The sequence below is a fragment of the Oryctolagus cuniculus genome, chromosome 12, assembly GCF_051225735.1.
Source record: "Oryctolagus cuniculus isolate XC-2025 breed Fujian yellow rabbit chromosome 12, ASM5122573v1, whole genome shotgun sequence".
Lineage (NCBI taxonomy): Eukaryota > Metazoa > Chordata > Mammalia > Lagomorpha > Leporidae > Oryctolagus > Oryctolagus cuniculus.
Genome location: NC_142878.1, coordinates 57,998,416 through 58,026,097, shown reverse-complemented (window position 1 = coordinate 58,026,097; position 27,682 = coordinate 57,998,416). Strand labels below are relative to the sequence as shown.

The 27,682-nt window shown below is 40.0% G+C and overlaps 2 protein-coding genes across 2 annotated transcripts in view; both read left to right on the top strand.

Annotated features, from left to right (window-relative positions):
- The window catches only part of LOC100353800 (uncharacterized), a 146,772-nt gene extending 141,721 nt beyond the window's left edge, over positions 1-5,051 (top strand). Inside the window, exon 3 of the mRNA XM_008269245.5 lies at positions 795-5,051. Within this exon, the coding sequence (XP_008267467.3) occupies positions 795-861 (67 nt within the window). The 3' untranslated portion in view covers positions 862-5,051. The remainder of the gene's footprint in view (positions 1-794) is intronic.
- A 6,998-nt stretch (positions 5,052-12,049) lies between these two features.
- The window catches only part of AQR (aquarius intron-binding spliceosomal factor), a 104,204-nt gene continuing 88,571 nt past the window's right edge, over positions 12,050-27,682 (top strand). The window contains exons 1-3 of the mRNA XM_002717997.6: positions 12,050-12,383; positions 19,115-19,171; positions 22,568-22,608. Coding sequence (XP_002718043.3) covers positions 12,309-12,383; positions 19,115-19,171; positions 22,568-22,608 — 173 coding nt within the window. The 5' untranslated portion in view covers positions 12,050-12,308. The remainder of the gene's footprint in view (positions 12,384-19,114; positions 19,172-22,567; positions 22,609-27,682) is intronic.

Here is a 27,682-nt window from a genome sequence, read left to right as displayed (position 1 = left end):
GCCGGCTGCAGCGGCGGCCATTGGAGGGTGAACCAACGGCAAAGGAAGACCTTTCTCTCTGTCTCTCTCTCACTGTCCACTCTACCTGTCAAAAAAAAAAAAAAAGAGAGAGAGCCTAATAAACTTCTGTATGTCTTATAGAGCTATAGAGGGGAGATATTTTACTTTTTATATACACTCCTGATTTTATGACTGCATTTTTTTCTTCCCACCACCAGGACTATAGGGTGACAAATCCAGGTCTATAACGCAAGTCTTCTGGGATTCTTCTCCAAGTTGTCCTTGTTGATCTAAAGTAATTGAGAAAATCTGATAAGTGGAACATTCCCTTCTTTGAGTATTTGTATGAGGTGCAAATTGAATGCAAATGCAGCTTATTTTTAGTATTATTATGTTTTAATTCTCATATATTTTACCTTTCTAACCTAATTCAGTTTTTAAGAAAAAAAGTGTTAAATATTGATATATTTACCTAGTAATACAATAGGAAAATTATATTGTCTACTTAATATTAATAAATCAACATAGTCCTCTTTTAATGTAGCATTAGAAAACTAAAATAGCAATTAGAAAAATAAATAGATTTTAAGTATACTTTTAAAGACTCACCTCTCCATGTGTGAAATTGGTTTTATGATTCTAAAGTACTCCTCTAAAATGATTAATTTACTTGTAAACAGAGAAGTCCAAATTCTCGTTTACCTTTAAAACCTCATCCAAAGGATAACATAAATAATTTCTTTTCATTTGAATAAAAAATTTAAAGTTAATATATTTTTATTTTTAATTTTTAGGCACATGTGGAGTTTAAGAACACTATGGCATTCATCAGAGTGTATCACTGAAGAATATGATGGCTGAAAACAATTTTAAAATGCTAAAGATTCAACAGTGTGTGGTAACTAACAAAATACCTAGAAACAGGCCATATATTTGCAATATTTGCTTCAAACACTTTGAAACACCATCAAAATTAGCTAGACATTATCTGATTCATACTGGTCAAAAGCCATTTGAATGCGATGTGTGTCATAAAACCTTCAGACAACTAGTTCATCTGGAGAGGCATCAGCTAACTCATAATCTGCCTTTTAAATGCAATATTTGTCAGCGCCACTTTAAAAACCTGAAGACTTTTGTGAAACACCAACAACTTCACAATGAAACCTATCAGAGTGATGTTAAGCAGGTTAGAAGATTGCTGGAGGCCAAGCAAGAAAAGCCAGGGTATGGAGTGTATAATACTTTCACCACAGAGGAGAGATGGGCATTACATCCATGCTCTAAGTCTAATCCCACATACAGCACCACGAAGAGAAGAAAGAATATTCACGCATGTACAATCTGTGGGAAGATGTTTCCATCACAATCAAAACTTGATAGGCATGCACTTATTCATACTGGTCAGAGGCCTTTTAAATGTGTCCTGTGCAGTAAATCTTTCCGGCAGTCAACTCATTTAAAAATCCACCAACTCACACATTCAGAAGAAAGACCTTTTCAGTGTTGTTTTTGTCAAAAAGGATTTAAGATTCAAAGCAAACTTCTGAAGCATAAACAAATCCATATGAGGAATAAGACTTTTCAGACTTCATTAAAGATGAAGAATTCAGAATCATGCGCCCTGCCTAATAAATTAAATGCAAAACAGGATGGTTTTGAAAATGGTGATATGGGTGAATCTGAAGAGAATAATCCACTTGATGTCCACTCTATTTATATCGTTCCTTTTCAGTGTCCAGAGTGTGAAGAGTGTTTTGAATCAGAGCAGATTCTCAATGGACATAAGTGTTTCTCTGCCAGAGGTGGCAAAATTCCAGGCAGGCTCAAAAGAAGCTACAACTATAAAACCATTGTTAAAAAAATCTTGGCCAAGCTTAAACGTGCTGGGGGTAAAAATTTAGAAAACTTCCAGTCAGAGAAAAAAATATTTAAAAGCAGTTTCTTAAAAAACTATGATTTTCTTTCTTGCGAACAGAACTCTGAGCAAAACCAGAAAACATTAATGGGATCTCTTGGCAAACATGGGACATATAAGACAGTTGGCAATAAAAAGAAGAAAACATTAACTTTACCATTCTCTTGGCAAAAGCAATTCCAGAGCCAAAATATGGGGAAAAATTTGAAAAGTTTTCTTACAACAGAAAACATATTACCTATGGATAATTCAATGAATAATAAAGACTTAGCAATCTGTGGTTCACCAGGTGAAGAATTCTTTAATAACCATGAAGTGCTTCAGTGTGATTTTTCAATTCCAGGTGAAAACATACACACTGGACATAAAATGTGTCCTTGTGACAAATGTGAGAAAGTATTTCCTTCCGTATCCAAACTACAAAGACACTATTTAATTCATACTGGACAGAGACCTTTTGGCTGTAATGTTTGTGGGAAATCTTTTAGACAGTCAGCCCACTTAAAAAGACATAAACTAACTCATATTGAAAAGATTCCTTATAGAAGATCTCTTTGCCAAGTAGAATTTGGAAATTTGAACAAACTTTTCCTTCATCCAGGTGATAATGTTAAGTGTAATACTCCCCAACAGTGTCAGGCTCTTGGTTTTCAAAAATACGAGGTTTCAGAGTCAGATGAAATAGCAGTTAAGGCAGAATCAGAGGATTTCATTCTAGATCCCCAGTGCAGGAACAAGCAGCTCCATCTCTCTAATGCACTTTTGGAATTAGAGCAGACCCATCATTCAGAGCGTCCCGAGAGAAATGATGGCCTCCTTTACCAATGCAGTGTTTGTTCTAAAAGTTTCCGATCTCCATCTAAACTGGAAAGACACTATCTAATTCATGCAGGGCAGAAACCATTTGAATGCTCAGTTTGTGGCAAAACCTTCAGACAGGCTCCTCACTGGAAGAGACATCAACTTACTCACTTTAAAGAACGATCACAAGAAAAAATAGTAGTTATATAATTTCACAACCATTAATTCATTTATTGTCTCTGTTGATCTTCTATCATTTAAAATGTGTTTTTTTTTTTTTACCAAAGTCTGCATTAGGCTGAATGATTTAATAGGCAGCTGCTTGTTCTTTCACGATAAGAAGGTAAGATATATAGAAAATAAAGTTTTAGGAACAAATTAATTTTGGATGGAAGAACATGATATACCATAAGAAACAGTTATGTTAATATAAACATACATTTTGTATTGAAAATTGTAAATCCATGTTGTATAAATAATTTGGCCTCAGTTTTTTAAGGAATTGTTCCCTAAGACATGCCATCTTTTGAATACGTATACTCAAAAGATGTACAGGCAAACACAGCATAGGCCCACTATGTTTGTATTTCATGTTTTTTGCATTTCGTATGAAAGCATATTTCTGTTTGCCTTTGGTTCAAATTGCAGGCAAAATTTTTTTCTTATAAGTTAGAAAATACAGAGTTAATGAAAATGAGAAAATTTAGCATTTTTTCATTGGTTTTTTCAAAGCTATTTATTCTTAGGACTGTGGTAATTTCCCTTCCTTGTCCTCAGGTATTGATTATTTTTTTGCCCAAGCTGCTGTTCTCTTTCTCAAAAGAATGTAAAAGCAGCAGAGAGGCTAGTATGCACCCATACACATTCACCATGTTTACTTATCAGGAATATTTTGCAAGTGCCATAATCTTTTTGATAATATGTATGCAGTTTCACCTTCAGAGGAATAAATGCAGTTCATCTATTTGCTTGTTAATGGTTGACAGCATGGTAGTCCTAAACTGAAGACTGTCACCTAGAGATCTGTATTCCCATGAAAGTTTCACACTTACTTTTGTAAGCTTTCTTTTAATGCCTGTTTGGTCCTGTTATTTTACTAAGCCTGTGTACTAAGTTTGATCAAATAGCAGTGACTAAATCTAGTTTTAGTTTTTAACAACTATTGTTTTGATCTTTATTAATTGTCATTATAATTAGTAAGGCAATCATCCCTGTATAGGAATAAGATGCTTGTGGAATTAAAGGTACCACTTTGGAAAACAGAACTCTCGTGATTCAGGAATTAAGCCTTTTAATCCTAAACTAGAAAACCCTTATTTAATAATAACAAATTGCGCTTCATGTTTGTCATTGTTTATAAGATCTTTAATGACTTTTTTAGCAATAAAAGAAATTAACCACTATGTTTCTAAAGCAAAAAGAACAAGTGGGCATTTATCCTAGTGCACTTAAGTATGATGAAAATCCCTCTACTGAGAATGTAGATAAATTAATAATTGTAAGTTTTGCATCATATTCTAAGAACTGTCTTGTGGTAATGGGGGGCAATGGGGGAGAACAGGGAGGGGATTTGGTCTGCTTGCCTCTTACCAAAAGTTAATTTTAAAAGTAACTTGGGTTTAGTTTACAGAGCAAAACAGTGTGAGTGAAATAACCAATGATGTACAGTTGTGCCTGTTTTTTAAATAGAGATATCTAACTACAGCAGATGCTTTAAAGAACTATTGTTTCTATTAGGTTTCCTTGAGATACTTTTCTTCAGTATCAGCAAGAGAATGATTTACAGAATTTGATTTAAACAGAACTTTCCAAGACATCTTCTATATAAAAGCAAAGTATAACTAGTAACTAGTTCATATTTTCCAAGAATAGAAGTTCAAGAGTTTTTCTCCTAACATGTCTGATATAGATTTTGACATTTCCCTAAATTGTTTCTATAATTGTATCTAGAAGGAAATGTCTTATGTACTCCTTTCCCAGCCTAACAGGGAGAGTTCAGGAAGTGTTGTGTTTGTATGACTTGATTTGTCTAAGTGATACAATTTTTTTTGGCCCATGCCTTTTTAAGCTGTTTCATATTGAAAGTTGGAATACTGTAAAAATTTTGTCAAAGATGTACTGTAGTGCTATTTGAAGTACCCGAAACAGAATACTTATTTACCTTTGTTATTGCAAGTTTATTATGGAAACTTTATAGTAATGAAAATAATGTGTACATCCATGTTAAAAAGATTAAATGAATGTTAAGTGATGGTTTGCTGCATGTTAAAACTGTTAGTATTGTTGAATAAGTTGCTTTTTTGAAAAATAAAGTTTATATCTTTAAAGAGAATTAAAAGACTTTTTCATTTGCATGATTAGTTTCCAGCATGCTTATTTACTGAAGTAGTTTGAGTGGCTGGCTCTGTTTGTAGAATTATTTTTTCTTGTTTTGTACTGCAGTAGGTCCCATGAGTTTAATATAAAACTACATATGTGTGGAAGAGAAGTAAAGTAGTGCTTTAAACTCTTGAAAAATTAGAATCTTGGAATATTTTTAAAGTTTCAAGTTATATAGGTCTTTCTTTTTTATATATGCATAAAGAAGATTCATATATTGCTGGAACTGATTGACTGTCAACCACTTGGGTGGGCCTATTCCAATCTGCCTTCTGCACTGAGCTTACACAAATGTTTAATCACTTCTTTTGTCACATTACATTTCTTTGATAGCTCCTTATCACCAACTGGGAATATGTTAATGCCAATGTATGTCATATGAGTACTTATATACATTTGTTTTTCTCTTTGGCAACCCTCTTCAGATTTGTAGAAAACAAATGCAGAATTAGTTTCTCCAATACATATTATTATTGTTATGTTTTTTGCTTCTTGTCTACCTAGTAGCAATTTAAATTAGAGACTCCCAAAATCTGCTCAGAAAAGAAATTTAGCTGAATCAGGTTCCATTTTCTTTTCATCTTTGTGAGAGAAGACAGAGTGCTTAAAACTGACTTATAGAAAAATACAAATTTTAATGTACATGTTATGTAAGACAACCAATTAGAATTAAAGACTTTTTTTTTTTTTTAATTTTTGACAGGCAGAGTGGACAGTGAGAGAGAGAGACAGAGAGAAAGGTCTTCCTTTTGCTGTTGGTTCACCCTCCAATGGCCGCCGCGGCCGGCGCACCGCGCTGATCCGATGGCAGGAGCCAGGAGCCAGGTGCTTTTCCTGGTCTCCCATGGGGTGCAGGGCCCAAGCACCTGGGCCATCCTCCACTGCACTCCCTGGCCACAGCAGAGAGCTGGCCTGGAAGAGGGCAACCGGGACAGAATCCGGCGCCCCGACTGGGACTAGAACCCGGTGTACCGACGCCGCTAGGCGGAGGATTAGCCTAGTGAGCCGCGGCGCCGGCCAGAATTAAAGACATTTTTATGACAAAGCAACAGCCTAAATTCTGGGTGTTTTGTTGTTGTTATATTTACTTATTTTTTTGAAAGGTAGAGTTAGAGAGAGAGCTTCCATTCACTGGTTCACTCCCCAGATGGCCATAACAGCCAGGGATTGTCCAGGCCAAAGCCAAGAGCCAGGAGTTTCTGGATTTCCCACGTGGGTGCAGGGGCTCAAGGACTTAAGCCATCCTCTGCTGCTTTCCCAGGCGTGTTCGCATGGAGCTGAATCAGAAGGCCAGCTGGAACTCCAAGCAGCACCCTTATGGGAAGCCAGCATTGCAGGGGACAGCTTTACCATCTACACCATAGCACCAGCCCCTAAACTCAGTCTTTTAAGAGAGTTCTTTGTTAGAAATAATATTTGCAAGGACTTTTTTGTGATGCAGAATAGTATATTCTTTTAAGAAGTGAAGGAAAGAAGGAACACTTGGAATTTTGTTGAAATCTCTCGTATTGCCAATTAGAAGACCTTACAATTTCATGGCTAAGGCTGGAATTCTATTAGCACTAAGAGAAAAATAAAAAAGGAAACATAACTGGGAAGAAAAGTGGTACAATGGTATTATTAAATGGAAGATAGAATACATAATAGTATACATTTACATTGGCGAGTTTCTATCGTTTTTTGAAATTCAAACTCAAATAGAGAGCTTGTACAGTTTCCTATTTCCTCTGGAAGTCTTTTTGCTTTGTTCACCTGCTACTATTTGTTTATAATTATTTTCACTGTTGATTTTCAAGTAGAAACCAGCGTTTTTCACACTTTAGTGTGTATTGGGCTGATTAAAAGCAGATTGCTGTACTGCATCCTCAGAGTTTCTGATTGAATCAGAGTTTATGTTCGAGATTCTGTGTTTACACAGGTTAGTGTTACTGTATTTTGATAATAACCAGGCTGAATTACATGCTTTTGGAAAGCAATAGAATACTTTTTTATGTCTTATCAAGAGGACTTAATACAGTATCTGACAAACACTATTGAATGTATAAAGGGAATTAATGAATGAAGCAGCTGTTACAAACCTTTTATATTCTCTTTAAGTCCATGACTTCACTTAAATGCTTTCATTCATTCTCAGAAGATGTTTGCCTTCTCTTGTGTTGAGAACAACATGGCCAACATGTAGTCTCTAATCTTACCTTCATCTTCATTCAGAAAAGTCTCTTTATCTTTACTCCTTCCCTCTTTCTCATCATCTATCCCAATAATACTCCTCTACCTTTCTAAAGATAGTTTTTTAGTTTTTCCTTGCTCCCCTCTGGGAACTTCAGTAATAGTCCCATCCACCCCCACTTTTTTTCTGTTGTTTAGTTTTTCCCTCACCACTGGTTCCTTCTCTTGTGCCTGAAAAAAGAAAAAAATTTTAAGTTCTCAATTCAGTTATGATGACTTTGGCTACAAGTGACACAACATCTGACTTAAAACTGCTTTAGAAAAATGGATGTATGGGGGCCAGTACATGGCACAGGTTAATCCTCCACTTGCGTTGCTAGCATCCCATGTGGGCACCATTTCTAGTCCCAGCTGCTCCTCTTCTGATCCAGCTCTCTGCTATGGCCTGGGAAAGCAGTGGAGGATGGCCCAAGTCCTTGGGCCCCTGCATGCACATGGGAGACCAGGAAGAAGCTCCTGGCTTTTGGCTTCAGATCAGTGCAGCTCCAGCCATTGAGGTCATCTGGGGAGTGAACCAGCGGATGGAAGACCTTTCTCTCTGTCTCTCCCTCTCACTATCTATAACTCTACCTCTCAAATAAATAAAATCTTAAAAAAGAAAAATGGCTTACATGGCTTAAAGTCTAATATAGTAGATAAGCTTTAGGATTGTTTAATTTTGTAATTTAACTGGTTCTGCTTCCATTAATCTACCTTTCTCAAAGACAGGCTATTTTTCTTGTATTTTTATGATTCTTAGTAAACACACTCTATACTTCCTTCTTGAGGGCTAGGGTGGAGTAGACAGTGAGAAATCCAGACACTGATACTCGAACTTCTCAATCCTTTATGACCTCGTGTTTTGCTCACCGTCCTCTCAAGGACTATTGTCACAACCGTTGTTGGTTGCACTTACATCTCTTCTTCACTGTGTATCAGCCAAGTGGCCTGGGTTATACAGATCCTAGCTGTAGTTCAGCAATGGGTCATTACTAGTCTAAGCCTGTCAGAATATTCACCTCTCCCTTCCCGTCATGACTGTTTGGCAATAGGTAGCCCTGGTCTGAGCCAGAGTAGTTGGCTTGGAGGTGATTACTGACCTAAGTTGGTTTGATGAGAGTGAAAACTTGTATCTGTTTCAGTGGCTGAGGAAGAATCAATGAGTGTATGGGTTTATGGTACCATAAAGGACAGAAGTCAAAACAGAGGGTTGGTGTGAGGTAGGGTACAAGGCCAAAAGAATCAAAGAAATAGACTTGATAATCTGATCAAACAGCCTGGAGCTTGTCACTAGACTTGTTGTTATTGTTGACTTATTTATTTACTTGAAAGGCAGAGTTGCAGAGTGGGAGAGGCAGAGAGAGAGCGCTTCCATCCACTGGTCCACTCTGCAAACTACTGCAACAGCCAGGGCTGCGACAAGCTGAAGCCAAGAGGCAGGCGCTTCATCTGGATCTTCCATATGGGTGCAGGGACCTAAGCACTTGGGCCATCTTCTGCTGCTTTTCACAGGCACATTAGCAGGGAGCTGGATCAGAAATGAAGCAGCCAGGAGTCCAACCAGTGCCTAGATGGGAGACTGGCCCTGTAGGCAGTGTCTTAACCCGCTATGCCACAGCACCAGGCTTTATCTCTAGACTTTTAATTTACATACACCTTTAGGTTTCCTCTATTTTTAAAGCCAATTTGAATTTTCTTTTTCTTACAACACTAAAATATTCTAACTAATAATGGTCAACAATGATTTCTTAATTGCCAAATGCATGGTACTTTGGAAATTCTTGTTGTTTTAGATTTCTTTGAAGCATTTGACATTGCTAACAATCTTGCTTTTGAAATCCTCTTCATTGACACCCTAGTTCCTTTGCTCTCTCTCTCTTATTTACAAACACAGTGTAGAAAGCTCTAAACGTAAAGGAGAAAACCATAAAGTACACTTTATAATTCTAGAATTTCCAAACTCATTAGTCAAAAACTGAGCTAAATTAAGTGATAAGAGAGACAGAGATAGGGATGGAGGCAGGAGAGAGAGGGAAAGAAGGAAATGAGATAACAATGATAATGCATTTTGTGATAAACCTGCTAGATATTATAAATTAGAGCCAATCACATATTAAGATCACTAGAAAGCTACACATGATCCAAGACTTACTGGTTACAATCTTCTTGACCACAAAATCATGAGGTAAATTATGAATTTAATAAATGTGTAAACTGTGGAATAAGCTATTTGTCACCTCCTGGATCTCTCCCTGCCATCTTAGACTGTCTATATAATCTTAGACTGTCTTCTCTAATGTTTTTTAAAGTTCCACTAGTTTTTCTTTTTGTTTATTTGTAATATGGAGTTACAGAGATATGGAGGGAGAAAGAGATTTTCCATCTGCTGGTTCACTCTCCAAAGGTTGCAATGGCCAAGCTGAAGCCAGGAGATTCATCCACATCTCCCATGCAGAAGGCAGGGGCCCAAGTACTTGGGCCATTTTCTGCTGCTTTCCCAGGCACATTAGCGTGGAGCTGGATCAAATGGTATGCTGGTGTTGCAGGCAGTGGCTCAAATCACTGTCCCACTCACCGGCCCCAGTTCCACTATTCTTCCAACTGCTTATGATGAATTTTTCTTTATTCTGCTTCCCCAGTGTCCTTTACATTTATTATTTCTCTTCATTTTTACTGCCAGAATCCAAATTTAGATCTTTTTACGTTATCTTTAGATTTATAATACTCTTCCAACTGGTATTCTCATCCCCATGTTAAGTCCTTCAACTCCATGAACATACCACTAAAAAGTCATCTTCCAAAAATAATTTCCCATCAATAGGTTCCCTTTTCTTCCACAATAAAGACACTCTATCCCTAACTTTCAACACGTCAAGCCTTATTGCCTGCTCCTAACTTTCTCCTAGCATGGCTAGCTTCCAAGGCTTTATCTGTGCTACTAGCTATAGTACAGACATATAGATTTGCAGTGTTTGCTTGTCAAAATTTATTTATGTGTCAAGATTCATCAGAAAAGTGCTCAGGAAATCTTACTTCACTGCCTTATAGATCTGTATTTAGATATCAAATGTCATGGGTATCATATACTCAAAGTTTTTTTTTTTTGTTTAAAATGTGATCATAAAAATTTTCATCTGTACCTCTAAAATTTTCATATAATAACATATAGAGGGTGTAAAAAGGACTCCACTTTTAATCTGCTTCCAACAGACACTTTTTGGTCTTCTTCCTTCATGTTTGTTTTTGAATAGGTCACGTATGTTTCAAAATTTGAAAATTACAAAAGCATATAACATATAAGCCATGTCCATTGACATTTTCCTTTTCCTGCGGTTCTTCCTCCTTCAACTCAACAGTGTTAACAATTTATTGTCTGTGTTCTTCCAGAGAGTTTACTATAGTTATATGTTTAATTTATATATGCATTTGGGAATGGTAGGGGTGTATATTCAAACTCAGTGGAAAAAAACAAGTAATCAAATTTTAAAATGGGCAAAAACTCTGAATAGAGGTTTCCCCAAACAAGATATATGAATAGCAAATAAGGACAGAAAAGAGTGCTAAACATCATTTGTCATTAGGGACATGCAATCTAAGCCACAATGAGATAGATCACACACCTATTAAAATAACAAAAGTTTTAAAAATTGACCATATAGCAGGTAAAGCAACCACCTGCTTTACTTTGGACCCAGCTCCTCGCTAATATACCTAGGAAAGCAGCCAAAGATAGCCCAAGTACTTGGGCTTCTGCACCCATGTGGGAGACCTGAATGCAGCTCCTGGCTCCTGGCTTTCACCTGGCCCAGCCCTGGCTGTACCAGTCATTTGGGAAGCGATCCAGCATATGCAAGATCTCTCTCTGTTTCTCCTTCTCTCTCTCTGTAATTTTGCCTTTCAAATAAATAAACAAACAAATATTTAGAAAAAGGAAGACAAATTCTGTCATAAAAAACAAATATTGACTAGGACTCTAAGATTTGGTTTTAACTGTCTTTACCAGTTTTGTGGAGAAATAGACATACATATTTAGAGTAAAATTTGATCCGCTGTGAAACCATCACCAGAACCATGAGAATGAGTATGTCAATGTCCGTAGAAGTTTCCTACTGTGCTTTTCCAATCCATCCCTTTTACCACTCCTACCCACCATCCTCAGGTAACCACTGATCTTATTTCCATCACTAAGGTTTTGTTTTGTAAAATTTTCTGTAGGTGAAATACACAGTATGTACTTTTTTTTTAAGTTTGCATTGAGATTCATCTATATTGTTGCATGCATCAGTAGCTCATCTCTTTTTTTATTGCTTAGTATTCCATCTTACGAGATATACTACAGTTTGCTAATGTATTAATTTGTTGATGGGCATTTGGGTTGTTTCTAGTCCTTAGTTATTACAGAGAAAACTTATATGTAACAATTTGTGCTTAGGTATTTGGGTTGAGCAGAGCCAAAGCCAGGAGCCAGGAGCTTCTTCCTAGTCTCCCACGTGGGTGGCAGAGGCCCAAGGACTTGAGCCATCCTCTGCAGCTTTCCCAGGCAGCCGGGAAATGAACCAAAACGTGCTGCAGACGGCAGCTTAACCGACTACACCACAACGTCGGCACCACAACAGCACACCCAAATCCCTCTACCCTTCACTTCTAGGCCCTCACTAACTAGGGGGAAACCCCATTCCAACACACTTCTCAAATTCCACGACCAGGGTGTTTTCTCTCTAATATCCGTTAGGGGGCGCAGAAGCAGGAGGCCCAAGCCCTTGCCTCTCTAGCCCAGACACAACGCCGGCCTTGACTTCCGGTCCCACTGTGTTCCGCTTCCGAGGAAATGTACGGGTTACTGTACGGCTTCCGGACGGTGAGGGCTGAAGAGGTCCTGGGTGGTGGAGTCTTTCGTCTGTGGTGTTAGGCATCCCAGCAGCTGTTCAGGGGAAGTGCACCGGGATCACGGCTGCCCCGAGCGGACCTTTCATTTCCACCAGAGGGGAAGCAGAGTGCCCTCATGGCGGCCACCGCGCAGCCCAAGAAAATCGTGGCCCCGACCGTGTCCCAGATCAACGCGGAGTTCGTGACCCAGGTGAGCTCGAGCGAGTGGGTGACTGTGAGGGGGTAAGGACGCCGAGGCCTGCTGGGGGTGGGCTTTTCTCCAGGACTAGGCGCACCCGGGAGACATTCGTTCGTCAGTTCATTCACTCGAGTATTTTTACCGAGCATCTGTGTGCGGGCAGCACACACTGTGCTAGGTGCTAGGTGCACCCGTGGTGGAAGAGGCGGCTCTGGCTGGAGGAGTTCGGGATCCAGGAGAGGGAGATCGGTCAAAAGAAAACTGCTGCGTGAGTTTTGTTGTTTCGGAGGTTGTCGCAGGAGCGTTGGATTCAGAGAGGAAGGGGCACCCCGGTGTGTCTGAGACTGGGAAGAGGGCCTCGAAGCACCGCTTCTGCCTGGGTGACTCTTGAGGAAGAGTGGGCTTCGTCTTGGCCGCAGAGTGCCCTCGGTTTTTGAGCGGAGTCACACGAATCTGACAAGACGGGAACCGAATGAAGCTGCTGTTTGAGAGCGTTCGTTAGAACCTCTTACTGTGTCGCATTGTGAGCCGCAGACGGCTTTGAGTAGGGAAACACGGTTCTGCAGTCCTCAGCTGCGTCCCTAATCCTTATTAGTTGCTTGGGAATTGGGTCAGAGTTTAAGTGCCTTGTGCTGCTTTCTCTCTGATCTCCATCATGGTAGATTTGTCAGGGCAGAAGCCCACAGGTTGTTTTGAGTCTTTGCTTTCCTTTAACCCCCACGTCTCTACAGTCTGAATATCTTTTAGATTCATCTGCTTTTCTACATCCCTGTCACCTCAAGCCAGGCTGCCTTTCTTTGTTTTCCACCTGGACCAAGGCATCCTAATCTGTCACCTTTCCTTTTGCTGTCCTCCATCCCATTCTTATGTTGCTGTCGGAGTGATTCTGCTGATCATATCACTTGCTGCTTTAAAATCTGTAAAGAGTCCTAATTGCCTTTAGGATGATGACTGGAACTCGTCAAAGCCTGAACTGTGCCTAAGTTATGTTTTCATTTACTTCTCTTTCTGACTCTGTGCCTTGGCCCCAAGGAACTGTTTATGTTGAATGTGCTATTCAGTTTTTCACCTCCTGACCTTTCAACATTGTTCCCTCTGCTTGGACCCTTCTTTTTTTTTCCTGCCTGCTTTTATTCACTCTCATTCTTCTACACTATTTTAAAAAACTTTTTAAGATTTATTTATTTATTTAAAACAGTTACAGAGAGAAAGACAGAAATCTTCCATCTGCTGGTTTTCTCCCCATATGGCTGGTCTGAAGCCAGGAGCTTCTTCTGGGTCGTCTTTTTGAGTGCAGAGGCCCAAGGACTTGGGCCATCTTTCCCAGGCGCATTAGCAGGGTGCTGTTGGATCAGAAGTAGAGCAGCCAGGACTTGAACTGGCACCCATATTGGATGCTGCCCCGCTTCTACACTATTTTATGAGACTCTTTTTGACATCTTAAACTACATTAGCGCTCTTTTTGCCATACACCTGTACTTTTATGGTAAAAGTCATTTATTAGAGTCTTGTTCTTATAAAGTTTATGTTTTAGAGGGAAGAACCAGACAAATGAACATATAGTTTCAAACACAGGAAAATGAAACAGGATGTTGTGACATTTATTGATATAGGATTTATGAAAGGCAGGAAAATCTTCAGCTGATATTTGAGGTAACAGCTGAATGCCAAGAGGGAACCAGTTGGGAGAAGAGTAAGAAAGCAGTCCAGGAAATACCAAATGCACACGCCCCTGAGGTGTGAATGCAAAGACGGCCAGGATGGGGGCTGGCATTGTGGCATAGTAGGCTGAATCTCCGTCTGCGGCATATGGGAGCTGGTTTGAGTCCCGGCTGCTCCTCTTCTGATCCAGCTCTCTGCTATGGCATGGGAAAGCAGTGGAAGGTGGCCCAAGTGTTTGGACTTCTGTACCTGCATGGGAGACCTGGAAGAAACTGCTGGCTCCTGGCCTTGGATCAACTCAGCCCCAGCTGTTGTTGCCATTTGGGAAGTGAACCAGTGAATGGGAGACCCTTCTATCTTTTCCTCCTTCTCTCTGTCTGTGACTCTACCTCAAATAAATAAATTAAAAAAAAATTTTTTTTTTTTTTATGTAGAAGGCCAGTATGACTAAGAAATGAGAGGGAGAATGAAAGTTACAGAGAGAATGGGAATGGAAAGAGATGAGGTGGAGAGATATGTAGGGACCAGATCATATACAGTGTTGGAAACTAAATAAGAAATTCGGATTTTATTTTAAACACAGTGGACTTTAATTACAATTCTATGAATAATATTTTAGAAAGATCACCCTGGCTAAGGTGTGGAAATTCGGTGTGGGTGCAGGAGCAAGAGTAGTGGTAGAAGTACCAGTTGGTCCAGATAAGAGGTAATGGTGAGCTCTGCTGTTAATGATTGAAGAAGATTGAGCATGTTCTGAAGCTGGAGGCAAAAGGGCTTGATGATGGTTGCTTGTGGAAGGATGGAAAAAATAGATGAATAGAAAGTAATTTAACCAACTGGGTGAACAATTTGTACATTTATTGAGATGAGGAAGACTGGGAGTGGAGAAGCTTTAGTGGGAATATCAAGAGTTATGTTTCGGCCACATTATGTATGAGATGCCCACTACACACATTCAGTTGAAAATATTGAAAAGGCAGACAAATACAGATCTAGAGCACATAGACAAGAGCTGGGCTTGAATATACTTTTGGGCATTGTTTACCAAGCTGGTATTTTATACCACAGGGCTGAATGATATATCCTAGAGATTAGTGTTCTTAAACATTTAACATTATGGTGTTCTGCTTTAGCTGTGAGCACTGGGGCTAGGGACCAGGTCTGGTTATCCTTCATGAACTTCCAGCATCTTCCATTGCACTAAGCATACATTTGGTGATGAGTATTTGTTAAATGAATGTATTAAAAAAGTATATTACTAGGACATTAAGATGTAGTGGGAAGAATAAGAGAATGAGGTTCTTCGCAATCTTGGAACATGAAGGTTTTCAGCAGTCTCAGGACATGATAGCAACATTTTTTTAAAAGATTTATTTATTTATTTGGAAGTCAGAATTACAGAGGGAGAGAGGGAGGGAGGGAGGAAGGGAAGGAGGGGAGAGGCAAGGCAGAGAGAGGGAGGGAGGGAGGGAGGGAGGGAGGGAGGTCTTCCATCCGCTGGTTCACTCCCCAATTGGCCGCAATTGCCGGAGCTGTGCTGATCTGAAACCAGGAGCCAGGAGTTTCTTCCGGGTCTCCCATGTGGGTGCAGGGGCCTAAGGACTTGGGCCATCTTCTGCTGCTTTCCCAGGCCACAGCAGAGAGCTGGATTGGAAGTGGAGCAGCCGGTCTCAAACCGGCACCCATATGGGATGCTGGTGCTTCAGGCCAGGGCATTAACCTGCTGTGCCATAGCAACATTAATGCCTAGGTGTTTTTGTTTGTTTGTTTTGTGTGTGTTTGTGTGTGTGGGTGTGTGTGGGTGTGTGCTTTTGCTGAGTACTGTTTGGGCTCTTCTAGGCTGCAAAGATGAATAAGATGTGACCCTTTTCTCCAGGGAGTTCTGAATCTGTGGTAGGAGACTTAAGAGAACTCACCATATTTTAATGTTACAAATACCAGAATAGGGATGTAAGGGAAGTACTTTCAGGACTGTTTAAAGTAATTACATTTGTCTAAGGGAAGGGTTTCCAGAAAGAATTGTTTTCACTGAGACAGTGCCATTTGAGATGGATTTGGAAATGTAGATGGGAAAGTGAGGAAATCCATTTTCCAGGTAGAAGGAACACCCTGGTGCTTCATTTTTAAAGTTTAATTTCTGAGCATCTGGCACGCCTAGCCAGAGAATGTGCTTTTCAATAATGTATTATGAGTTACTGAAGTCAGGAGCTTAAAATTTATTTTATTTTTTTTAATTTTTATTTATTTTAAAGACAGGGTTACAGAGAGAGGGAGAGACAGAGAGAGAGGTCTTCCATCTACTGGTTCACTCCCCAGATGGCTACAACGGCCAGCGCTGCACCAATCTGAAGCCAGGAGCTTCTTCCAGGTCTCCCACGTGGGTGCAGGGGCCCAAGGACTTGGGCCATCCTCTGCTGCTTTCCCAGGCCATAGCAGAGAGCTGGATTGGAAGAGGAGCAGCCGGGACTAGAGTCGGCGTCCATATGGGATGTCTGTGCTTCAGGCCAGGGCTTTAAGCCACTGTGCCACAACTCTAGCCCCTAAAATTTAGTTTTAAGAAAATCTGATATCTAAAAAATCTGTGACCTCACGTTATGGTGGTGTCTTTATTTCTTTTTTGCCTTTCAGTGGAGTTTATTTTGAACAATCTATGCTTTCCTAGTTGTAGTAAGTAGACAATGGAAAGTTTTTATGTTGTATGAAACTGGAGAGTTTGAGGAAGGACACTATATGTTTGGAGATAGTATCAGAGGAAAAGGAAAACTCAGAAAAGAAACATAGTAGATGTATAATAAATGTTTGTTATATCTTTAGTATAGATGAACAGTTTAGAAGATAAGACTTACATTTTATTTGTAAGTCCCAGAATTCATCCAAGTATACTCAGTTCTCTCAAAGTATGATGTTAGATGACTGAGTTTGTGATGCCCTTAGGGAACAGGATGAGGAAATCAAGATATCACAGAATAATTGGGTTTGAGCTGAGAATTTTCTGTTGTATTGGAGAGTGATTAATAATTTGGGAAAGTGTCATTTAAGTAGGCAGTTACTGTAATGTTTTTATTTAAAAAACAATATTGATTTATTTGAAAAGCAAACTGTCAGAAAGAAAGAAATCTTCTATTGGCTGGTTCAGTCCCCAAAGCCTGCAAAAACTGGGGCTGTGCTGAGCTGAAGCCAGGAGCTAGGAGCTCCATCTGGGTATGTGAGTGGCAGAAACCCAAGTACTTGGACCATCATCTGCGGCCTCCCAGTGTGTGCATTAGTGAGAAGCTGGATCTGGAGGTGGGACTTGTCCTAGGCACTCCCACATGGGGATGCAGCATCCCAAGCCATAACTGAAGCCACTGCACTACAATGCCTGTCTCAGTTACTATAATTTTTTTTTTTTTTTTTTGACAGGCAGACTTAAACAGTGAGAGAGAGACAGAGAGAAAGGTCTTCTTCCATTGGTTCACCCCCCAAATGGTTGCTACGGCTGGCGTGCTGTGCCGATCCGAAGCCAGGAGCCAGGTGCTTCCTCCTGGTCTCCCATGTGGGTGCAGGGCCCAAGCACTTGGGCCATCCTCCACTGCCTTCCCGGGCAACAGCAGAGAGCTGGATTGGAAGAGGAGCAACTGGGATAGAACTGGTGCCCCAACCGGGACTAGCACCCGGAGTGCTGGCGCCACAGGCAGAGGATTAGCCTAGTGAACCGTGGCGCTGGCCACTATAATGTTTTTAAAAACTTTTCCCTAGGGCCAATATTCTAACTAAAGAGGCTTTTTAAGTGTGTTGACTGCATTAAGTGTTAAGCTAGTTCTAAAAGCAAAGAAAGACACAGATCCTGTTTCTTAAGTGTTTTAATTAAGCTAGGAAGAAAGATGGCTAAGCAATCAAATAATATAAAAAGATAAAACTGTAGTATAGTTATTTATGAAATGAAGAAACAATATTTTTTTTTTAAGATTTTATTTATTTGAGAGGTAGAGTTACAGATCGAGGGAAGGAGAGGTCTTCCTCCTCTGGTTCACTCCCCAGATGGCCACAATATCCAGAGCTAGGCCGATCCAAAGCCTGGAACCAGAAGCTTCTTCCAGGTCTCCACACAGGTGCAGGGGTCCAAGCACTTGGGCCATCTTCCATTGCTTTCTCAGGCCATACACAGACAGCTGGATTGGAAGTAGGGCAGCTGGGACACGAACCTGTGGCTATGTGGGAAACTATGTGGGCACTGCAAGTGGAGGCTTAGCGTACTATGCCACGGCACCCCAGAAGAAGCAATTACTGCTATTCAGTAGGATTGAAGAAAGCCTCGCAGAAGAGATAACATTTCAGATTTTACTTTATTTGGCCACCCATCCATCCCTGCATTTATTCATCATCATACATTATTTGAATGCTTCTAATATGCCAGACACTGCTTGGAGTCACCTTTTAATCAATAATTTGAGTATTTGTGCTTGCTAGAGTTTACTGTCTTCAGGAAATTGTAGTTTAGTGTTTTTTTAATAAGTTATTGAGACTGTTGTTTTTGAATATTATATAGCCCAAATATCTGGAGAAATTGTATATATGAATTAAATTTCACCTTCCAGGTGAAACCTAATGAAATGAAATACAACATACCAATTTCTTTGTTTTCTGTGATAACCAGTTAAGAGACTGCCATTTTTAGGTTTTGTCTATGTATGTCGGTTCATATTTACAATTTACAGTCATTTAAAGGTTTATTATTTTACAGATAAACGTTCATGAAGAATTTGAATCTGATTTTTGATACTTACTGAACTAACTTTAATCTTGAGCAGATCACTTATCTTTCTAGACCTGGGAGTCCTTATCCTTATGCTGAAGCTGTTTGTGGTTACTAATTCTTAGTCTTTCCCTAGCAGTAGTTGGAAAAAAATGTTCTAGATTTGTTTTGTTATTTTGAAATTACAATGGCTGGTTGCAGTGCAAAACACTATTGGTATTTAGTGGATCTCTGCTAACACCCAGAACACCCAATGCCAGTAGTTGCTTTTTAAGAAACAGCTTATTGAGATAGCTCCACAGTGGTATGATCTGTGACTTACTGTTTATATTGTTTACTTTCACAGTTAGCATGTAAATACTGGGCTCCCCACATCAAGAAAAAATCACCTTTTGATATAAAGGTAAGTGTTTCTGTTTTTTTACTTACTTTGTAAAAGTTACACTCTTAAGGGTTGATTCAACACAAACTTTTCGTAATTTTATCTATTTATTTACTTTAGATTTTATTTATCTATTTGAGAGGTAGAGTTACAGACAGAGGGAGGGAGAAAGAAAGAAAGGTCTTTCATCTGCTGGTTCAGTCCCCAAATGGCCAGAGCTGAGCCCATCTGAAGCAAGGAGCCAGGAGCTTATCCTGGGTTTCCCATATGGGTACAGGGGCCCAAGCACTTGGGCCATCTTCCACTGCTTTCCCAGGCCACAACAGAGAGCTGGATTGAATAGGAGCAGCTAGGAACTCAAACCGGTGTCCATATGGGGTGCTGGTACCACAGGCAGAGGCTTAGCCTACTATGTCACAGCTCTGGCTCCCATACTTTTTTAAATGTTAAAAATACATTTTTTGATTATCAAACTAATCATTATTCATGTTAGAAAATAGAGAAAGTATACATCAGAAAATAAATACCACTGGGGCCGGCACCATGGCACAGTGGGTTAATCCTCCACCTGCGGCGCCAGCATTCCATATGGGTGCCGGTTCTAGTCCCGGCTGTTCCTCTTCCAATCCAGCTCTCTGCTATGGTCTGCGAAAGCAGTAGAAGATGGTCCAAGTCCTTGGGCCCCTTCACTCACGTGGCAGACCTGGAAGAAGCTCCTGGCTCCTGGCTTCAGATTAGCGCAGCTCCGGCTGTTGCGGAGTGAACCAGCAGAGGAAGACCTTTGTCTCACCCTCTCACTGTCTGTAACTCTACCTCTCAAGTAAATAAATAAAATCTTAAAAAAAAAAAAAAAAAACAAAAAAAACACAAAGAAAATAAATACCACTATCCTGAGGTAATCTCTATTTTAATTTTGTTGTATTTCCTTTAAACTTTTTGAAAAAATTAGTGTGCATACAATTTATGTAAACATTTCCCTATTAATAGATTATTAGGTTGTTTTGAATTTAATTTATCATTATCATAAATGATCATGTAATGAATATATTTGTAAAATTGTAGATGTTTTTGACAGTTCATTTAGGATGTAGTCTATTGTTTTTGATTTTCTGGTTACTGAATGAGGCAATGGTCTGTGATACTGATAGAAGGAGTAGGAGTTGTTTAATGTAAGGGACTGGAAAAGTAGGGACCAGTAGTTTCATGTGGGAATAAATTTATGGTTCACCTGAAGCAATTTATAACAAATGAAAAATTCCTAGGTGTAGTATTAATTCTTATTTGATTAAGAGAGTTCTTTAAATGAAATAGATTTGGGTATATTGCATGCCATTACACAAGACTCACATTAATTTTTTAAATTTTTAATTAATTTTTTACAATGTTTTGAAGACTCACTTGAAGTTCTTCCCTTATAAATTGAGTTGTGATGCTTCAGGCACCCTTAGTAAAGCTGAGCTTTTTAGCCCCAAATTTCTTTCATTGTAAATATGTTTTTGTTTTGTCAGTAATCATGCTTTTTTATACATCAGGAGGGTAGTCATAAATATAACTCTTAAATATTAGCAGAGTTGCTTTATCTTACTATATTCTGTTTGTAAATCCTGATGTCACTACTAGATTGAATTGAACCCGTTAAAGTTTTTTTAAGAGATTAACTCTAGATCATTTTAGCATGTTAGATTATTCTAGATGAAGCTATTTTTTTAAACTTTTATTTAGTAAATACAAATTTCTAAAGTACAGTTTATGATTACAGTGGCTTCCCCCCCATAACTTCCTTCCCACCTGCACCCCTCCCATCTCCTGCTCCCTCTGCCATTCCATTCACATCAAGATTCATTTTCAATTATCTTTATATACAGAAGATCAGTTTAGTATATATAAAGTAAAGATTTCATCAGTTTGCACCCACACGCAACATAAAGTGTAAAATACTGTTTCAGTACTAGTTACAGCGTTAATTCACATTGAACAACACATTAAGGACAGAGATCCTACATGAGGCGTAAATGCACAGTGACTCCTGTTGTTGACTTAACAATTTGACACTCTTGTTTATGGCATCAGTAATCTCCCTAGGCTGTAGTCATGAGTTGCCAAGGCTGTGGAAGCCTTGAGTTCGCCGACTTCGATCTTATTACAACAGGGTCATAGTCAAAGTGGAAGTTCTCTCCTCCCTTCAGAGAAAGGTACCTCCTTCTTTGATGGCCCATTCTTTCTACTGGGATCTCACTCACAGAGATCTTTCATTTAGGTTTTTGGTTTTTGGTTTTGTTTGTTTGTTTGTTTGTTTTTTTTTTTTTTTTTTTTTTTTTTTTTTTTGCCAGAGTGTCTTGGCTTTCCATGCCTAAAATACTCTCAGGGGCTCTTCAGCCAGATCCAAATGCCTTAAGGGCAGATTCTGAGGTCAGAGTGCTGTATGGGACATCTGCCCTTCTATGAGTCTGCTGTGTATCCCACTTCCCATGTTGGATCATCAGAAAAACTTTATTAGAAGTTGGTATTTAAAGAGAATTATGCCCTTCACTTTGCTACTTAATTTGCATTTTTATAAAACAAAAAACTATAGCACAATTTTCTCTAAGAGATTAACAAGACTAGTTTATTACCCCCATCCCACTACCACCCACCATATAGTAGGTTTTGATTTTTTACTACTGACACGTTACTATTTTGCTACTGGTAGCAGTTATTGAAGACTTGCTGAGTGCCAAATTTGTACCATTTCTTTACATGACCTGGCTTATTTATGGCAAGCCTATGTGGTAGTTTATATTGTTAGATCCCTTTTGTGGGTCAGAAAACTGAGCCTTAGAAAGGTCAGGCCCTTGCCCAAGAATCTAGTCGTTAGCTGTGAAGGTGGATGGTTTTAATCAGGCTTCTAACTCCAGAGGCTGAATTCCTCAGTGTTGTTATACCATTCTGCCTGCCCTAACGTGAATGAATGGAAATTCTGAGGCTTTATCAAGTTTATTTGGGTAATAGGATATCATAATTAGCATTTGTTCCTATTAGGTCTTTTAGCTTTCTGTCTGGCTTTTGAGCACATTGTTATGCCTCTTAGTTGGAATCTGAAACAATTATATACTTTAAAATTAGGTTCAAAAAAGAAAATCATGATCTTCTGAATTTTTATTTTCTCCCAAAATATTGTAAGTGTGCCTAGGGCTCTGTTGTTATAGAGAATACTTTATTATTTATCTTTACTACTTTGCTTTCTGTCACTTCATATTTTTTGAAATGTCTTTATTTTTAAAAAACATCTTAAGTATTATTTCTGTAGTAGTAATATTTGGTAGTTTTCCTAAATCCAACTTATTTTGTATAATGTCAGTAGTTGAAAATATCAGTTTAATTCAGCATTTGGAAAAAAATTATGTGAGATAGTAAGTCTTTTTCTATTTTTGATAACAGGTCATTGAAGAGATATATGAAAAAGAGATTGTCAAATCAAGGTAGGAATGAGTTTAATTTTTCTTCATTGAGACTGGAGGGTGACTAGGGTGGTTCCCATCTGAACTTTTGTGATCAGAACTTAGAGCTTTGTTCTGTTTTTTATTGGCCATCAACTCAATGGTAGAAGAGAACTGTATATCTAGGTATGAAAAAGTCTTGAATTATTTCCTTGTCTTCTAATTTTTGGCTCAGATTAGAGGGATAAATTCTATAGAGTTTATTTGATTTTTGAAAGGATTTGAGGCTGGCACTGCGGCTCACTAGGCTAATCCTCTGCCTGTGGCGCTGGCACCCCAGGTTCTAGTCCCAGTTTGGGTACCGGATTCTGTCCAAGTTGCTCCTCTTCCAGTCCAGCTCTCTGCTGTGGCCCGGGAGTGCAGTGGAGGATGGCCCAGGTTTGGGCCCTGCACCCACATGGGAGACCAGGAGGAAGCACCTGGCTCCTGGCTTTGGATCGGGGCAGTGTGCCGGCCGTAATAACCATTTGGGGGTGAACCAACAGAAGGAAGACCTTTCTCTCTGTCTCTCTCTCACTGTCTAACTCTGCCAGTCAAAAAAAAAAAAAAAAGAAAGGAAGGAAGGAAGAAAGGAAGATTTGAGAGAATAAACTTGGATATTTTATTTCAATTTAATACTAATTTTTGTCATATCTCATTTGTCATTTCTCATAAATCTTTTAAAATCTTTTCATTTCTCTTAAGTCTTAAAAATATTCCTTAGAAATTATGAAAGTTAAATAATACTAAATATATATATTATATAAAATATATGATTAAGTAAATAATACATATTATTTTTGAAACACAAAGGAGAAAGTTCAATAAATCTCCTTCCCCGTGCATTAACACTTGACTTATTTTTTTCTTTTTTTAAGATTTATTTATTTATTTGAAAGAGTTAGAGAGAGAAGGAGAGGCAGAGAGAGAGAGAGGTCGTCCATCAGCTGGTTCACTCCCCAATTGGCCTCAAGGGCTGGAGCTGTGCCGATCCAGAGCCAGGAGCTTCCTCCAGATCTTCCCACGCGGATACAGGAGCCCAAGGACTTGGGCCATCTGTTACTGCTTTCCCAGGCCACAGCAGAGGGTTGGATTGGAAGTGGAGCAGCCGGGACTTGAACAGGCACCCATATGGGATGCTGGCACTGTAGGCAACGGCTTTACCCGTTATGCTACAGCACTGGCCCCCACCTGACTTATTCATGTATATATCTGTCCCATTACCTCCTAGTGTTTTTTAAACATGAGTTTACATGCCATGCTCCAATATACATTTTTTTTTTTTAATTTAACTATATACCTTGGGCATCTTTCTATATATTCGTTTGTAGACTTACCTGCCTAGTGAGTATTTTAAAAGTAAAGTTGACTACATGTTTTAATAAGAAATAGAAACACTATGTTAAGATTGTTAGATATTTTGTAAAATCTTCTATTTGATGACTTTTTCTTTTTTAAGATTTATTTATGTATTTGAAAGGCAGAGTTACAGAGAGGCAGAGAGAGACAGATCTTCCTTCTGCTGATTTACTCCCAAATTGGCTGCAACAGCCAAAGCTAGACCATTCCAAAGCCAGGAGCCAGGAGCATCTTCCACATCTCCCATACAGGTGCAGGGGCCCAAGGACTTGGGTCATCCTTCCACTGCTTTCCCAGACCACAGCAGAGAGCTGGATTGGAAGTGAGGCAGCTGGGTCTTGAACCTGGGCCCATATGGGATGCTGGCACTGCAGATGGCAGCTTTACCAGCTACATCACAGTGCTGGCCCCTAATGACTTTTCACATTTTTAAGTTTTAGGAGATAAATCTTGCTAAATATTGTGAGGGCAAACTTATGAAAATATCAATATAGGAGGCTAGTAATTTTATTTTGTTTTGTTATAATAGTTGATTCATGACCTAGGAGAGGTACATAGGGTCAAAGGCCATGTTAAGGATTTTGTTCTTTATTTGAAAAACAGTAGGCAGCCAATGAAGACTTACATGCATTATGGTGATATTTGAAGGGGAAAATAGGAATTTTAAGGGGGAAAAAGCAGAAAATTAGTTGAGTAAGTATTGGAATAATCAGGTTCAAGTAAACATGGGTTGGACTTGCATAAAAAGTTGGGAAGTAGTGGAATTGTCAATTTGAGAAAAATAGAAGTGAAGAGACCTCAGAGGTAGGTGCAGTGGATGAGAAAATGGTGAAATCAAGAATTATCCCAAAGTTTTTTGCTTACGTTGCTTGGTGGTTAGAAGCTCTATTACCAATTTTTGCCATTGTTGTTGTGAGATGGGAACTGGGTATAGATTACTAGTTCACTCTCTTTTTTTTTTTTTTTTTGACAGAGTTAGACAGTGAGAGAGAGAGACAGAGAGAAAAGTCCTCCTTTTTCCATTGGTTCACCCCCCAAGTGGCCACTATGGCCAGCACGCTGCACTGATCCGAAGCCAGGAGCCAAGTGCTTCCTCCTGGTCTCCCATGCGGGTACAGGGCCCAAGCACTTGGGGCCATCCTCCACTGCACTCCTGGGCCACAGCAGAGAGCTGGACTGGAAGAGGAGCAACCTGGACAGAATCTGGTGCCCCAACCGGGACTAGAACCTGGGGTGCTGGCACCGCAGGCGGAGGATTAGCCTAGTGAGCTGCAGCACCGGCCTAGTTCACTCTTAATGATCTTAAATTCTAGGTACTTAGGTGCCATGCAGATGGAGATGTATAATAAGCAACAAGTATCTAGGTGTAGAGCTCAAAGAGACAACTTGGGATTTTCATCAACCACCATTTCCATGCTAACAGTTCCATTAAGCTGGGTAAAGTGCTTGTTTTCATGGATCTTACATTCCAGTGGGGGGAGATAGGCAAACAACATAAAGATGTGATATAATGTCAGAAGGTACTGCTATGAATTAAATTGAAGTGTAGTTGGGAGGTTGTGACAAAGTCAACTATTTTAGATAGATTAATCAGATTTCTCTGAAGGTGTGACATTTGAGTAGATACAACATCTGTCCTATTGGTTTGTGAGTGGGTACGGATGAAATTGCCTGAGGAAACTTAACTAAAGAAGAGTGGATGGGTAAATTCAAGGATCCTTTCTTTCTTTCTTTTTTTTTTTTTAAAGATTCATTTATTTATTTGAAAGTCAGAGTTAGATAGAGAAGGAGAGACAAAGAGAGAATGAGGGGTCTTCCATCTGCTGGTTCACTCTACAGAGGGCCACAACAGCTGGAGCTGTGCCGATCCAAAGCCAGGAGCTGGGAGCTTCTTCCAGTTCTCCCATGTGGGTGCAGCAGCCCAAGGACTTGGGTCATCTTCCACTGCTTTCCCAGAACATATGGGAAGAGGAGCAGCCGGGACTAGAACTGGCACCCATATGGGATGCTGGCGCCACAGGCGGAGGATTAACCTCAGCACCACAGCGCTAGATCCAGGATCCCTTATTTCTTACATGTAGATGATTTCTAGGATTCTTATTTCTTTGGTATTAAGAATGTATAAATCGGAAAATTATCTTGACTCTTCAGCTATTACTTACTTACTTCAGTTTTTTCATTTAATCTCTTGCTATTAATATTTCTCCCTCAGTGATAATTTTATAACAAGCTAAAAGCTGTGGATGATTTTTAAGCCATATAGACTTGGCTACATTATTTTTAATTGCTGAAAGAAATGCCTCACTAGTGGGATTCAAAGATTTACCTTGGCACTTTTTTTAAGATTTATTTATTTACTTGAAAGTCAGTTACTCAGAGAAGGAGAGGCAGAGAGGTCTTCCATGCGATGGTTCACTTCCCAGTTGGCTGTAACGGCCTGAGCTGTGCTGATCCAAAGCCAGGAACCAGGAGCTTCTTCCAAGTCTCCCAAGCGGGTACAAGGGCCCAGGGACTTGAGCCATCTTATGCTGCTTTCCCAGGCCATAGCAGAGAGCTGGACTGGAAGTGGAGCAGCCAGGTCTCGAACCGGCGCCCATATGTGATGCCGGCACTGCAGGCGGTAGGTTTACCTGCTGCACCGCAGCTCCAGCCCCACCTTGGCATTTTTAATAACCATATTCTCAACTTGAGCACATTTTTAAATACTAAGAGCACTTCTATAATACATAAACAATAGTATTATTCAAAGATTTAAATGAACAGATTTTTAAAATTGTTAGAGAAATTGAGATTGAGATCTTCCATAAGCTGATTCCCTCCCCAGATACTCCCAGTTGAAGCCAGGAGCCCTGAACTCTGTCTGGGTTTCCCATGTAGTTGACAAAAATCCAAGTACTTGAACCATCACCTGCCTCCCAGGATATGTGTCGCTCCCCCTCTTCGTGGAGGAACGACACTAAACCTGCCTAGGCTTCATATCCGAGTCACGGCACCATTATGTCGCTCCCCCTTTTCGTGGAGGAACGACACTAAGCCCTGCCTAGGCTTCATATCCGAGTCACGGGACCATTATGTCGCTCCCCGTCTTCGTGGAGGAACGACACAGGACCCTGCGCTGTTCTTTTGTCTGCTTGGCCCTCCCCGGGTTTGCTGCTGGTTCTTCCCGGGTTGGCTACCGACCCTTCCACCTCCGTGGAAGGGCGGTTCCCCCTGCCACATTCCCCACTTCCGCGGGGGAGCAGCACACCGCCGGCCGGCTCTCTCGGGGGCTGCACAGGTGTTCCTTCAGATGTTCCCCTTAGATGTTCCTGGTGCATGTTGTCTCTCTCCTCCCTTATAGTCCTCTTCCACCAATCCCAACTCTGCTACCCACACGCCGAGTACGCTGCTCTCCTCCAATCAGGAGCAGGTCCTGCTGTTTATTGGTTGAACTGGAGGCAGCTGTGTAGAAGCTGTTTCCTCCTCTCCCAGCGCCATATTGTGGGAGAGCAGATGCATAGAATAAGTCTTAATTCCAGTAACTTAGTCTAGTCCGAGTTGCTCCCCACAGATATGCATTAGCAGCAAGCTAGAATTGGAGGCACAGCAAGGACTTGAACCCAGGCACTCCGATATGGGATGTGGGAATCCCAAGTACTCTGTCAAACTCCGCCCTCATGACCAATTTTGTATGCTAGTGCCTGAAAAAATTATTTCGCTATGTCCTTGTGGCCATCTT